At 40.7% G+C, this 13,362-nt stretch overlaps 1 protein-coding gene across 1 annotated transcript; it reads left to right on the forward strand.

Moving 5' to 3' along the window:
• Positions 1 to 3,283: 3,283 nt before the first annotated feature.
• LOC310933059 (cytohesin-4-like) lies at positions 3,284 to 11,917 on the forward strand (the record flags this gene model as incomplete). The annotated part of the gene is made up of 10 exons (XM_083896481.1): positions 3,284 to 3,313; positions 5,790 to 5,908; positions 6,973 to 7,057; positions 7,226 to 7,334; positions 7,436 to 7,584; positions 9,167 to 9,278; positions 9,364 to 9,440; positions 10,258 to 10,329; positions 10,451 to 10,599; positions 11,815 to 11,917. The coding sequence occupies exons 1-10, from the start codon at positions 3,299 to 3,301 to the stop codon at positions 11,915 to 11,917; spliced, it is 990 nt and encodes a 329-aa protein (XP_083752607.1). The 5' UTR covers positions 3,284 to 3,298.
• Positions 11,918 to 13,362: the final 1,445 nt, after the last annotated feature.

Raw genomic sequence — 13,362 nt, forward strand, 5'->3', positions numbered from 1 at the left:
TGCAGAGTGTGTGTGTGTGTGTGTGTGTGTGTGTGCGTGTCACAGCTTTGAGTGACACTCCACTTGTTTCCTGTCGAGTCGTTCAGTCACTCTGCACCATCACAAACATGGCCATACGCAGGAAAGACAGCTTTCTGTGGGGGAGAGGTACGCTCTTTTTTATCATCCTCATCATCATTATCATTATTATTAGCAGTATTATTGTTATTATACTGTTAAAAAGATTGTTGTGAGATGATTTTGTGAATTTTTGAAGAAGAACTAACATTAAAATGCCGTTTTCTTCTATTATCCTTTGAAGTTGACAACTCAATGGTTACAATTGTAGCTCATTTAAAGATTATTTGCTCTTATTCAGCAGATTATATGTGTTGTTTTGTTGTTTTTATCATGTTTAAATACCTAAACTAAACCAAGACGTGTGTTAAAGGTGCAGAACAAAACTTTTATTCATCTAGTGTTGCAGATATTATTCTTTGTCATGGGGAAAAAAAACGTTGATGCACGTAAAGGGTTAGTTTGCGTGTTTTTTTTAAGTTCTCACCATATGAGATGTACACCAGTTTAAATCTAGAACATCTTTAAGAACACGTTAGACAGACGTAAACGACACTCACTCTCCCACACCAAACCCCATGGAGAAAACCAGCGATTTTATCTCACAGGGGACGCAGGAGCTGCTGGTCTAACTGCTGCCCCGCGTGGTCACTTTGTGTCACTGCGGTCAACTTGAACAAAGAATTTCAGACACCAAAAGTCCTAAAATAACAACGTGAAGTTGCTGATGGAGGCAGCAGTGGATGTTACAGCTCCTGTGTGCTGTGGTGTTAAATTGCTGATTTTCTCTATGGGGTTTGGTGTGGGAGAGCACGCAGTTCACAATGTCCTTAAAGATATCGTACGCGTAAAGCAGCAGGTGTGGACTTGAGCTATTTATTTTTAAATTTAGCCTCGTTCAACATTAAAGAAAAGAGGAAGAGGAGTTGACCTCCTCTCTATAAAGTCGTCCACTGAGGCCGAACTCATGGTTTCTTCTTCTTCTTCTTCTTCTTCTTCTTCTGCCTCCACAGCTCGTCCCGGTCTAACAGTAACAGAGAGCAGGTCGGGTGAAACCATTAAGTCTGAGCTGCTGGATGACGTTCAGGTGGTGGAAACATCTCTGTCTCGCATTTAAAAAAAAAAAAAAAAAAAAAAAACCCTCCTCGTTATTCTCCTTCCTGCTGCTGCTGCTGCACCACACTGATGCTGCTCTACAGCAAAACCAAAAATAGAAAATCTATAGGTTTTGTCACTTCATCTCAGTGTGTGTGTGTGTGTGTGTGTGTGTGTGTGTGTGTGTGTGTACCGTATCACAGTGTGCGTCACAGCCTCGCACTAACTTCACTCGCTCTCGTTTGTCACAGAATCTGAGGCCGCAGATCGAAGCCGCCGAGCCGCGGATCCACAGACGTGAAGTCGAGGAGCAGAAGTGAGTCACGCCGACCGCTTCCCCCTTAATGAAGCGACGCCGTGATGCAGCGCGTTGGACGCCCACGACACAGGAAACGCTGAAGTCATGCGATTGCAGCACTGAGAGTTAAAAAATGTCCCGAATGAGAAAATCAGCAAAATACTCGAATACATTTATGCCTCGATTTCAGGTGCAGAAGAAAAACAGATTTAAGCCTCAGCTCACGAAACACACTCAAGTGTTGAGGGTTATTTTGTCACTTAGAAATGGGACACCCCTTAAATGCAGATACGTCTTCAGACTGTAGGGGGCAGAATAACGCCAAAGCCGCGTCCAGTCTGTCAACTCCAAAAAAGAAGAAGAAGAAGAAGACATTTACGTCAGGATTATTTATTACGATCCGTTTGTCAGTCAAGTTATTAGGTTGTCAGTTAGTTATAAGATGATACTCATACAAATATTCAGCTGACAGTTACCACACACCACGGCTTATTGAAAAGTAAACCATAGCAAACCATCGCTTGTCCGCACCGGCCGACTATTGACAAAAGATCGTAAAATAAAAATAAATGTTACGCAACAATGACGTCAGTAATTCATAATATGGGCCTAAACTAAGATAATACAATGGTTTTCATAATTTTTATATCTCTATTAACAAAGAAAATACTTCATTTGTAGCGTACTCGTTTCGCTGCTTTCGGCGCCATCTTTGTTATGTCAAAACACGCAATGCATTCTGGGTAGCCCTTGCTCCCAAGGGTGGTCTTGGAAAATCTCAATATTGAGGGCAATACAGCCCTTAAACTCGCCCCTCAACTTAATTTTTCTGAGAATCGGGACAGCACTTGCACTAGAGGGAGAGCATTTTTGAGATTGAGGGTTAAGATAGGAATTGGAATACACCCTAAATTGAGGTTTATACCCAGAATGCATTGCGTGTTTTGACAGAACAAAGCAGCAAAACGAGTACGCTACAAATGAAGTATTTTCTTTGTTAATAGAGATATAAAAATGATGAAAACCATTGTATTATCTTAGTTTAGGCCCATATTATGGATTACTGACGTCATTGTTGCGTAACATTTATTTTTATTTTACGATCTTTTGTCAGTAGTCGGCCGGTCAAGTACGGAAGCGACAAGTACGGATGACGTAAATGTGTTCTTCTTCTTCTTCTTCTTTTTTGGAGTTGACAGACTGGATGCATCTTTCGCATTATTCTGCCCCCTACAGTCTGAAGACGTATCTGCATTTAAGGGGTGTCCCATTTCTAAGTGACAAAATAACCCTCAACACTTGGTTTTGAGGACCAGTTAAGATTAAGGGTTGAGCTTGAGGGTTAAGAGAGGAATTGGAATTCTCCCTTAACTCTACAATATCATAAGATCATGTTTGTCTCTTTATTTTGCAGTTAGACAAACTATATCGACTTGAAAATGACGTTTGTTCACCACTCACTCTCCCACACCAACACCCCATAGAGAAAATCAGTGATTTTAGCTCGCGGGGACACAGGAGCTGCTGGTCCACTGCTGCCTTGTGTGGTCACTTTGTGTCACTGAGGTCAATCTGAACGACGGTTTTCAAATGCTGAAGTCACAAAATAACATATTTGGACTTTACTGAAGGAGGCAGCAGATCAACAAAGTCCTGTGTCCCTGTGATGTGAAATCACTGATTTTCTCCATGGGGTTTGGTGTGAGAGTGTTTACAGTTTACAATGTGACACATTAACTTATTCGTAACTTTTTACACCTGCACATTTTTGACGTTTTTCCACGTTTTTATTGCAGTAAAAATGTTGTGAGGAACCGAAGATTCTTACGCGGGAAGAAGAAGTTCAACATGGACCCAAAAACAGTGAGTGTTGATGTGATTATTCACACGATTTCACGCTCTGCACGACTGGGTTGTCGTTGTGTGTTTGTTTGTTGTTCGATCAGATAAAGAGTTTCACACAACAGTGTGTTATTATTATGGTCTGCGTGTGGAGGTTCAGCACATACACGTCGTTACACTTTCACTGACTGCAGCTCCTCTTGATGTGAAGGTCAACGGTGAGATGAAAGCAGATGTGTGTGCGTGCGTGTGTGTGTGTGTGTTCTTGTACTTGCAGCATACTGAGGACCAGTGAGGGTTTTTAACCAACAAAGTGAGGTCATTTTTACGGATTGAGGACATTTTGGCCGGTCCTCACTTTGTTTTCATTGAAATCACTTCCTTAGGTTGTAAACATGCTATACTCAATTTGTAAAAAAAAAAAAAAAAAAAAAAAATGTTGGACAATATATTATAGTATGACGTTTTTTTTTAAATTTTGGACCAAACATTTTTTGTCAAAGATTTTTTTCAAATTTTGGACCCAAAATGTTGGGTCAATTTTTTTTTCAAATTTTGGACGATATAGTATAGTATGACGTTTTTGTCAAATTTTGGACCAAAAATGTTGGGTACATTTTTTTTTCAAATTTTGGACGACATAGTATAGTATGACGTTTTTGTCAAATTTAGGACCAAACATTTTTTGTCAAAGATTTTTGTCAAATTTTAAACCGAATATTTTGGTCGAATTTTTTTTTTTTTTTGGTCGACATAGTATAGTATGACGTTTTTGTCAAATTTTGGACCAAACATTTTGGGTACATTTTTTTTTCAAATTTTGGACGACATAGTAAAGTATGAGGTTTTTGTCACATTTTGGGCCAAACATTTTTGGTCCAATTTTTTTTCAAATTTTGGACAATATAGTATGACATTTTTGTCAAATTTTGGACCAAACATTTTGGGTACATTTTTTTTTCAAATTTTGGACGACATAGTATAGTATGACGTTTTTTTTAAATTTTGGACCAAACATTTTTTGTCCAACATTTTTTTCAAATTTTGGACGATATAGTATAGTATGACGTTTTTGTCAAATTTTGGACCAAAAATTTTGGGTCAATTTTTTTTCAGATTTTGTGGACGATATAGTATAGTATGACCTTTTTTTTGTCAAATTTTGGACCAAAAATTTTGGGTACATTTTTTTTTCAAATTTTGGACGATATAGTATAGTATGACGTTTTTGTCAAATTTAGGACCAAAAAAATTTTCTCAAAGATTTTTGTCAAATTTTGAACCGAATATTTTGGTCGAATTTTTTTTTTTTCTGGTCGACATAGTATAGTATGACGTTTTTGTCAAATTTTGGACCAAAAATTTTGGGTACATTTTTTTTTCAAATTTTGGACGACATAGCAAAGTATGACGTTTTTGTCACATTTTGGGCCAAACATTTTTGGTCCAATTTTTTTTCAAATTTTGGACGATATAGTATGACATTTTTGTCAAATTTTGGACCAAAAATTTTGGGTACATTTTTTTTTCAAATTTTGGACGACATAGTATAGTATGACGTTTTTTTTTCATATTTGGACCAAACATTTTTTGTCCAACATTTTTTTCAAATTTTGGACGATATAGTATAGTATGACGTTTTTGTCAAATTTAGGACCAAAAATTTTGGGTCAATTTTTTTTCAGATTTTGTGGACCATATAGTATAGTATGACCTTTTTTTTGTCAAATTTTGGACCAAAAATTTTGGGTACATTTTTTTTTCAAATTTTGGACGATATAGTATAGTATGACGTTTTTGTCAAATTTAGGACCAAAAAATTTTTGGTCCCTTTTTGCTCTGGGGCTCCATCTGCAGACATTGTATGGTACTGCAACCATTAGTTCTTTGTAGATGTCATTCATGAAGTAGATATTTGTAATTGTGTTGATTTAAAAAGTGGAAATGCTGGTCCTCAGTATGCAGCAAGTACAAGAATGTGTGTGTGTGTGTGGGGGGGGGGGGGGGGGGGGTGTGCGCTGCGCGGATGTCAAACCTTTGCGAGAAACACCACATCCTGTTCCCTGAAGTAGAGCAGAAGCACCACTTCACCACAGCGACCTCCATCTCGAGAAACACTGAGTCCCTGAACTCCTTCACCAAACCCCACAGAGAAAAGCATCAATGTTACATCACAGCACACAGGAGTCGTTGATTCCACTGCTGCCTCCATCGCTGAGTTCAAACGTCTTATTTCATGACTCCAGTGTTTGAAATCCTTTGTTCAGATTCACCGCAGTGACACAACGTGACCACACGAGGCAGCAGTAGAGCAGCAGCTCCTGTGAGCTGGAATCATTGATTTTCTCTATGGGGTTTGGTGTGGGAGAGTCAAAAAAACAGCAGTCATTTTGTAAAGTTAGTGCAGTCTGGCACAGGGACCAGCGGGGGGCGCACACTGCTCATTTAAACTGTTAAAGTGATAACAAAAAAAGATTTGATGGGTTTTCTCCTGCAGGGTTTTAATTACCTGGTTACTAACGCGCTGCTGGAGTGGCGAGCAGAGTCCGTGGCCGAGTTTCTGTTCAAGGAGGAGGGGCTTAACAAGACCGCCATCGGAAACTTCCTCGGAGACAGGTACAGACGTCACACGTGTGTGTGATCACGTTAAGTCGTTTAACTGTTTAGTCACAGTAGAAATTCAAATGATAATCCCGATAATCCATCATGATGTTACAATTAAACATATTTAGGATGATATTGTATCAGCATTTCAAAGTAAAAGTGTTGGCTTTGATTTAAAATGAATCTGTAAATAACAAAAACAGACGACATATTACATTTAGTCACTTGTAATGACAGCTTTATGGAAGAGTATTAGGGTCACATGTAAAAAAATAAATAAAGTAAAAAATAAAAGAATTCTGAGATTAAAGAAAAGAGGAAAAACATTGAGAAAGTTGGAATTATGAGACTTTAAAGTGATAGTTCTGACATTAATCTGAGAATTCTGACTTTATTCTCAGAATTCTGACTAACTTTAATCTGAGAATACCAACTTTAATCTCAGGAATCTGACTTTATTCTCAGAATTCTGACTTTAACTTTTAATCTGAGAATTCCAACTTTAATCTGAGAATCCTGTCTTTAATCTCAGGAATCTGACTTTATTCTCAGAATTCTAATTTGAACTTTTAATCTGAGAATTCCAACTTTAATCTGAGAATCCTGTCTTTAATCTCAGGAATCTGACTTTATTCTCAGAATTCTAATTTGAACTTTAATCTGAGAATTCCAACTTTATTTCTCAGGAATCTGACTTTATTCTCAGAATTCTGACTTAAACTTTTAATCTGAGAATTCCAATTTTAATCTGAGAATTCCAACTTTAATCTGAGAATTCCAACTTTAATCTCAGGAATCTTTTATTCTCAGGATTCTGATTTGAAAATTTAATCTGAGAATTCTGTCTTTAATCTCAGGAATCTGACTTTATTCTCAGAATTCTGACTTTAAATTTAATCTGAGAATTACAACTTTAATCTGAGAATTCATGCTAATTTTGCAGAGTTTGGGCCAGTTTTCATTATCATTTACGTGTTGGGCCGCGGGTTAGAGACCCCTGGTATAAAGTGTGTCTTGATTATCAGTTTGATGCTTTTATTTTGAAATGAATGTTGACTCATGACATCCTCTCACAGGGAGGACATGCATCTGGAGACACTGAAGGCCTTTGTGAGTTTACATGAATTCTCTGACCTGAATCTGGTGCAGGCTCTGAGGTTTGTATCACACGCACACACACACACACACACACACACACACACACACACACACACACACACACACACACACACACACACACACACACACACACACACACACACACACACACACACACACACACACACACACACACTTCAGTTCCCTGGCTCTTCTCTTTCTTTCAGACAGTTTCTGTGGAGCTTTCGTTTGCCTGGAGAAGCTCAGAAGATCGACAGGATGATGGAAGCGTTTGCAACTCGTTACTGTGACTGTAATCCTGGAGTCTTTCAGTCCACAGGTAACAAATCCTAACAAATCCTATTTGCTATGATGACTCGAACAGACGATGACAGGAAACAAATCATCGCGTCTCTGTGTTTTCTCTCTCGTGTGACACAGACACGTGCTACATCCTGTCCTTCTCCATCATCATGCTCAACACCAGCCTCCACAACGTGAACGTGAAAGACAAACCCAGTCTGCAGCGCTTTGTCTCCATGAACAGAGGCATCAACAACGGGGACGACCTGTCCACCGAGCTGCTCGCGGTCAGTCTTTTATTTTTACTCACATGACGAACACCTGACGAACTCATGAAGAACTCCTGACGAACAACTGACAAACTCCTGACAAACTCTTGATGAACACGTGACGAACTCCTGATGAATACCTGACGAATACCCGACGAACTCCCAACAAACTCCTGACATACACCTGAAGAACACCTGAAGAACACCTGAAGAACACCCCACAAACTCCCAACCAACTCCTGGCAAACACCTGACGAACTCCTGACAAACACCTGAAGAACTCCTGACGAATATGTGACGAACTCCTGACGAACTCCTGACGAACACCTGACAAACTCCTGATGAACTCCTGACAAACTCCTGACATACACCTGAAGAACACCTGAAGAACACCTGACGAACTCCTGACGAATACACAACGAACTCCCAACGAACTCCTGACAAACACCTGACGAACACCTAAAGAACACCTGACAAACACCTAACGAACTCCTGACAAACTCCTGACGAACTCCTGACGAACACCTGACGAACACCTGACAAACTCCTGACGAACTCCCGACAAACTCCCGACAAACTCCCGACAAACTCCCGACGAACTCCCGACGAACTCCTGACGAACACCTGACGAACACCTGACGAACACCTGACGAACACCCGACAAACTCCCAACCAACTCCCGACGAACTCCCGACGAACACCTGACGAACACCTGACGAACACCTGACGAACACCCGACGAACTCCCGACAAATTCCTGACGAACTCCAGACGAACTCCTGACAAAAACCTGACGAACACCTGACGAACACCTGAAGAACTCCTGAAGAACTGAAAAACTCCTGACAAACTCCTGACAAACTCCTGATAAACTCCTGACGAACTCCTGACAAACACCTGAAGAACTCCTGAAGTACACCTGACAAACACCCGATGAACACCTAACGGACTCCTGACAAGCTCCTGACGAACTCCTGACGAACACCTGACGAACACCTGACGAACTCCTGACGAACTCCCGACAAACTCCCGACAAACTCCCGACGAACACCTGACGAACACCTGACGAACACCTGACGAACACCTGACGAACACCTGACGAACTCCCGACGAACTCCCGACAAACACCTGACGAACACCTGACGAACACCTGACGAACAACTGAAGAACTCCTGAAGAACTGACAAACTCCTGCCACACTCTTGACAAACTCCTGACAAACTCCTGACGAACTCCTGACGAACTCCTGACAAACACCTGAAAAACTCCTGAAGTACACCTGACAAACACCAGATGAACTCCTGACGAACTCCCGACGAACTCCTGACGAACTCCCGACGAACACCTGACGAACTCCCGACGAACACCTGACGAACTCCCGATGAACTCCTGACGAACACCTGACGAACACCTGACGAACACCTGACGAACACCTGAAGAACTCCTGAAGAACTGACAAACTCCTGACGAACTCCTGACGAACTCCTGACAAACACCTGAAGAACTCCTGAAGTACACCTGACAAACTCCTGACGAACACCTGACAAACTCCTGAAACATCGTGCAGCTCCGTGACCTTCTCGCTCTTCTCTTTCCTACAGAAACTTTACACTAGCATCCGCAGCGAACCCTTTAAAATCCCGGAGGACGACGGCCACGACCTGACGCTGACCTTCTTTAACCCGGACAGAGAAGGCTGGCTTCTGAAGATGGGTGAGAGGGTTATTATTATTTTGGGGCTAAAACGTCTGTTGTGACATAAACACAAGTTTAAGTCTGATGTTTGTCTGTGTTGAAGGTGGACGAGTGAAAACCTGGAAGAGGAGGTGGTTTATTTTGACGGACAGCTGCCTCTACTACTTTAAATACACCACAGTGAGTTCTGATCACTGATCAGTGATCAATCAATCAGTTAATATATCGCTCTTTTATCTCCAAACAACCATCTCTCCATCATTCTGTCTGTCCATCTGACCACATATTCTCCAACCAACCAGCTATTCATTCATTCATCCATCCACTAACCAATCACCCATTCCTGAACCAAACATTAATTCATTCATTTATTCATTCATACATCAATCCACCCGCCCACCAACCAATCATCCATCCACAAACAAGCATTCATTTATGCACAGACCAATCAATGATTCATGAACCAAGCATTCATTCATTCATTCATTATTCATCCATCCATCCACTAACCAATCAACTAGTCACTAACCAAGCATTCATTCATTCATTCATTCATTCATTCATCCATCCATCCATCCATCCACAAATCAAGCACCCATCCATTCATTCATCCACCAACCAACCAATCACTAACCATCCATCCATTCATTCATTCATTCATTCATTCATTCATTCATTCGTCTACTAACCAAGCACCTGTTTACTCATCAATCCCCCCACAAACCAACCAACCATCCACTAACCAATCAACCATTCACAAACCAAGCTTTCATAATTTATCCATTAATTCATTCATTCATTCATTTAATTAATTCATTTATTTAATTCATTAATTCATTTAATTCATCCATTCAACCATTCATCCATTCATCCATCCATCCACTAACAAGCATTCATTCATCAAACAATCATTAATCCACCAACCAATCATTCATTCATTCATTCATTAATCCATAAAACCAAAAATCTGATCTTTAACTTCCGTCGTCTCTTTCAGGACAAAGATCCGATCGGAATAATTCCTCTGGAGAATCTGAGCGTCAGGAAACTGCAGGAGAGCAGCAAATCTGTGAGTGTGTCGCACACACACACACACACACGCACACACACACACACACACACAAATACACACACATTTGTCCTCAGTAAGTGCTCACTGTGTGTGTGTGTGTGTGTGTGTGTGTGGACAGTATTGTCTGGAGTTGTTTAATCCTAAAGGACAGAAGATCAAAGCCTGTAAGACGGAGAACAAAGGTCTTGTGGTTCAGGGCAAACATCAGTCTTATAAACTCAGCGCCGCCAGTGCAGACGAGCGGGACGCCTGGATGGACGCCATCAGGTGAGAGCTGCTGACGCTGTGGAGGGGGAGGAACAACAAGCTGTACCCGTAATCTGGATCAGATTAGTCTAGATGGTAGAGTGTCCGATCGTGCACACAGATACCAAATTCCGTTCAAATCCGTTGAGTTTTGACAGATATACGGTGGTTTCTTTTTCAGTTTTGCCCATTGTAAGAGAGTGGGATTTCTTGGAAACGTAATCACGTTTTGTGACGTCATCAGTGGGCGGATTCTTACGAAAATTGAACGGGAGCACACTCGGGTGATCGCCTACCCGTGACGAAAAATTCAGACCGATCCGTTAAAAAATACTGTAGACACTGAGTACCTGGAGGACACATGGGGAGGACACATGTGAACAACAAGCTGTACCTGTAATCTGGATCAGATTAGTCTCGATGGTAGAGTGTCCGATCGTGCACACAGATACCAAATTTCATTCAAATCCGTTGAGTTTTGACAGATATACGGTGGTTTCTTTTTCAGTTTTGCCCATTGTAAGAGAGTGGGATTTCTTGGAAATTTGATCACGTTTTGTGACGTCATCAGTGGGCAGATTCGTACGAAAATTGGACGGGAGCACACTCGGGTGATCGCCTACCCGTGACGAAAAATTCAGACCGATCCGTTAAAAAATACTGTAGACACTGAGTACCTGGAGGACACATGGGGAGGACACATGTGAACAACAAGCTGTACCTGTTATCTGGATCAGATTAGTCTCGATGGTAGAGTGTCCGATCGTGCACACAGATACCAAATTTCATTCAAATCCGTTGAGTTTTGACAGATATACGGTGGTTTCTTTTTCAGTTTTGCCCATTGTAAGAGAGTGGGATTTCTTGGAAATTTGATCACGTTTTGTGACGTCATCAGTGGGCAGATTCGTACGAAAATTGGATGGGAGCACACTCGGGTGATCGCCTACCCGTCACGAAAATTTCAGAGCGATCCGTTAAAAAATACTGTAGACACTGAGTACCTGGTCTGGCCTGTAGGGGGCCAGTGAAGTGACAAGCATTCAGTATGAGCGGGCGATTTAATCTTATAATTGCATTGCAATGATAGATATTTCACAGAATTTCAAAATAAAAGTGTCACGAGTTTAAGATCTCTGGTTTAAATCAAATGACAGCCATACAGAACTTTATTCTTGCTAAGCTAAGGTAAGCTAATTTAAGACGCTAATCTTAATCTTCACTGTTGTTTCTCAGGGCGAGCGTCACCAAAGATCCTTTCTATGACCTGGTGTCTCTGCGTAAGAGGAAGGTCATCTGCAACGCTGACCCCGCCGACCTCAGTGGCAACAACACGTGACTCCACTTCCTGTTCCTGTTTGGTTTTTTTTGTTATGTTTTGTCTGTTTTTGTTTGTGACAGAAACAGAAACTACAGTAAGTCGGACGACGTTTGTTTCACAAACATCGACAAACTGGGAAATGAAACTTCTGTGAGCTGTTTGTGACCGACGGGGTTCAGTGACTGTGTTACTTCTGCAAACTGACACACACACACACACGCACACGCGCCTGCTGCAGGGGGCGGAGCCTGAAGGTGGGGCCGCTCCCATTTTGCATGCATGAACAGGGCGACCTCTACTGGACTCTTTCGTTATAATCTTTCTTCTTTTCTTTCTGTTACATACTCATGCTAAATCTGAAGAACTGACACCAGATCCATAATCTGTGATAACATAATCTGATCGATTTAATCCTGTCGGTGGGCGGATTCTGACCAAAATTGAATGGGAACATACTCACGTGATCGCCGACCCGTCGCGAAAAAATCGGACTGATCGGACAAATTTTTACGAATGAGCAACCCTTACCTCCAGTCGATTATACTCTATACTATATTTTATTTATTTTCTTTTCCTTTGTTAATATAGAATTTTGATGCTTACTTTGCACTTCCAGGCCACCGTACAAAAAAAGACACAAACGTGCACAGCAAAAATGACAGAAGACGATAATAAACAAACAAACTTTACACTTTTCTTACCTCACTTCACAAAATATAAACCTTTTTTTTTCCCCTCGTCCTTAACTTTATAACTTAACTTTAAAACAAGCTCTTAATTTATCTGATCATGAAGTAGAAAGTGTACAGTGAGATTTATGTTTGTGTATAAATGTCTGGTTTTATAATTTAAAACGATTCAAACTAAGCTGTTGGACAATAAAAGTGTGTTTTATTTTGGTGACGACGGTTGTGTTGTTGTGTTGTTTCCAGCAGAGGGCGCCACACTCTCACTTTTATGTTTTTTTGTGACAGAATACTGAGTTAAAAAATCCTGCGTCTTCTTTTCTCCCAGAGATATTTTTCTATTTTTTGGTGCACTATTTGGCAGTCGGTCTGTTGGTGGATATGTTTGTTTGTTTGTTTGTTTGTTTGTTTGTTTGTCAGTTTGTTTATTTCGATCACAGGTGTTTATTTAACATTTAAATGCAGGTACATTTGTGTTGGCAAAACACAAAATACTGCAATATACTCACACAACAGCTGTAGTGAGGGTGTGCACTTGGCGCCATCTAGTGGACTGAAATGTCTGTTTTTTTGTTGTTGTTTTTTTAATCCTAATCCACAAAAAATGTAATGTTTATTTGTAACTTCAGTTGAAAATGTGTCAGCCAAACTAAATCGATACTTTGTGTCTTGTGGTATAGAATACCTCAGTATTTGGCAGTCAGTCTGTTGGTGGATATTTAGAATAGCTCATTATTTGGCAGCCAGTCTTGGTGGATATTTAGAATAGCTCATTAT

The sequence above is a fragment of the Microchirus variegatus genome (genome assembly GCF_963457635.1).
Source record: "Microchirus variegatus genome assembly, chromosome: 10".
Lineage (NCBI taxonomy): Eukaryota > Metazoa > Chordata > Actinopteri > Pleuronectiformes > Soleidae > Microchirus > Microchirus variegatus.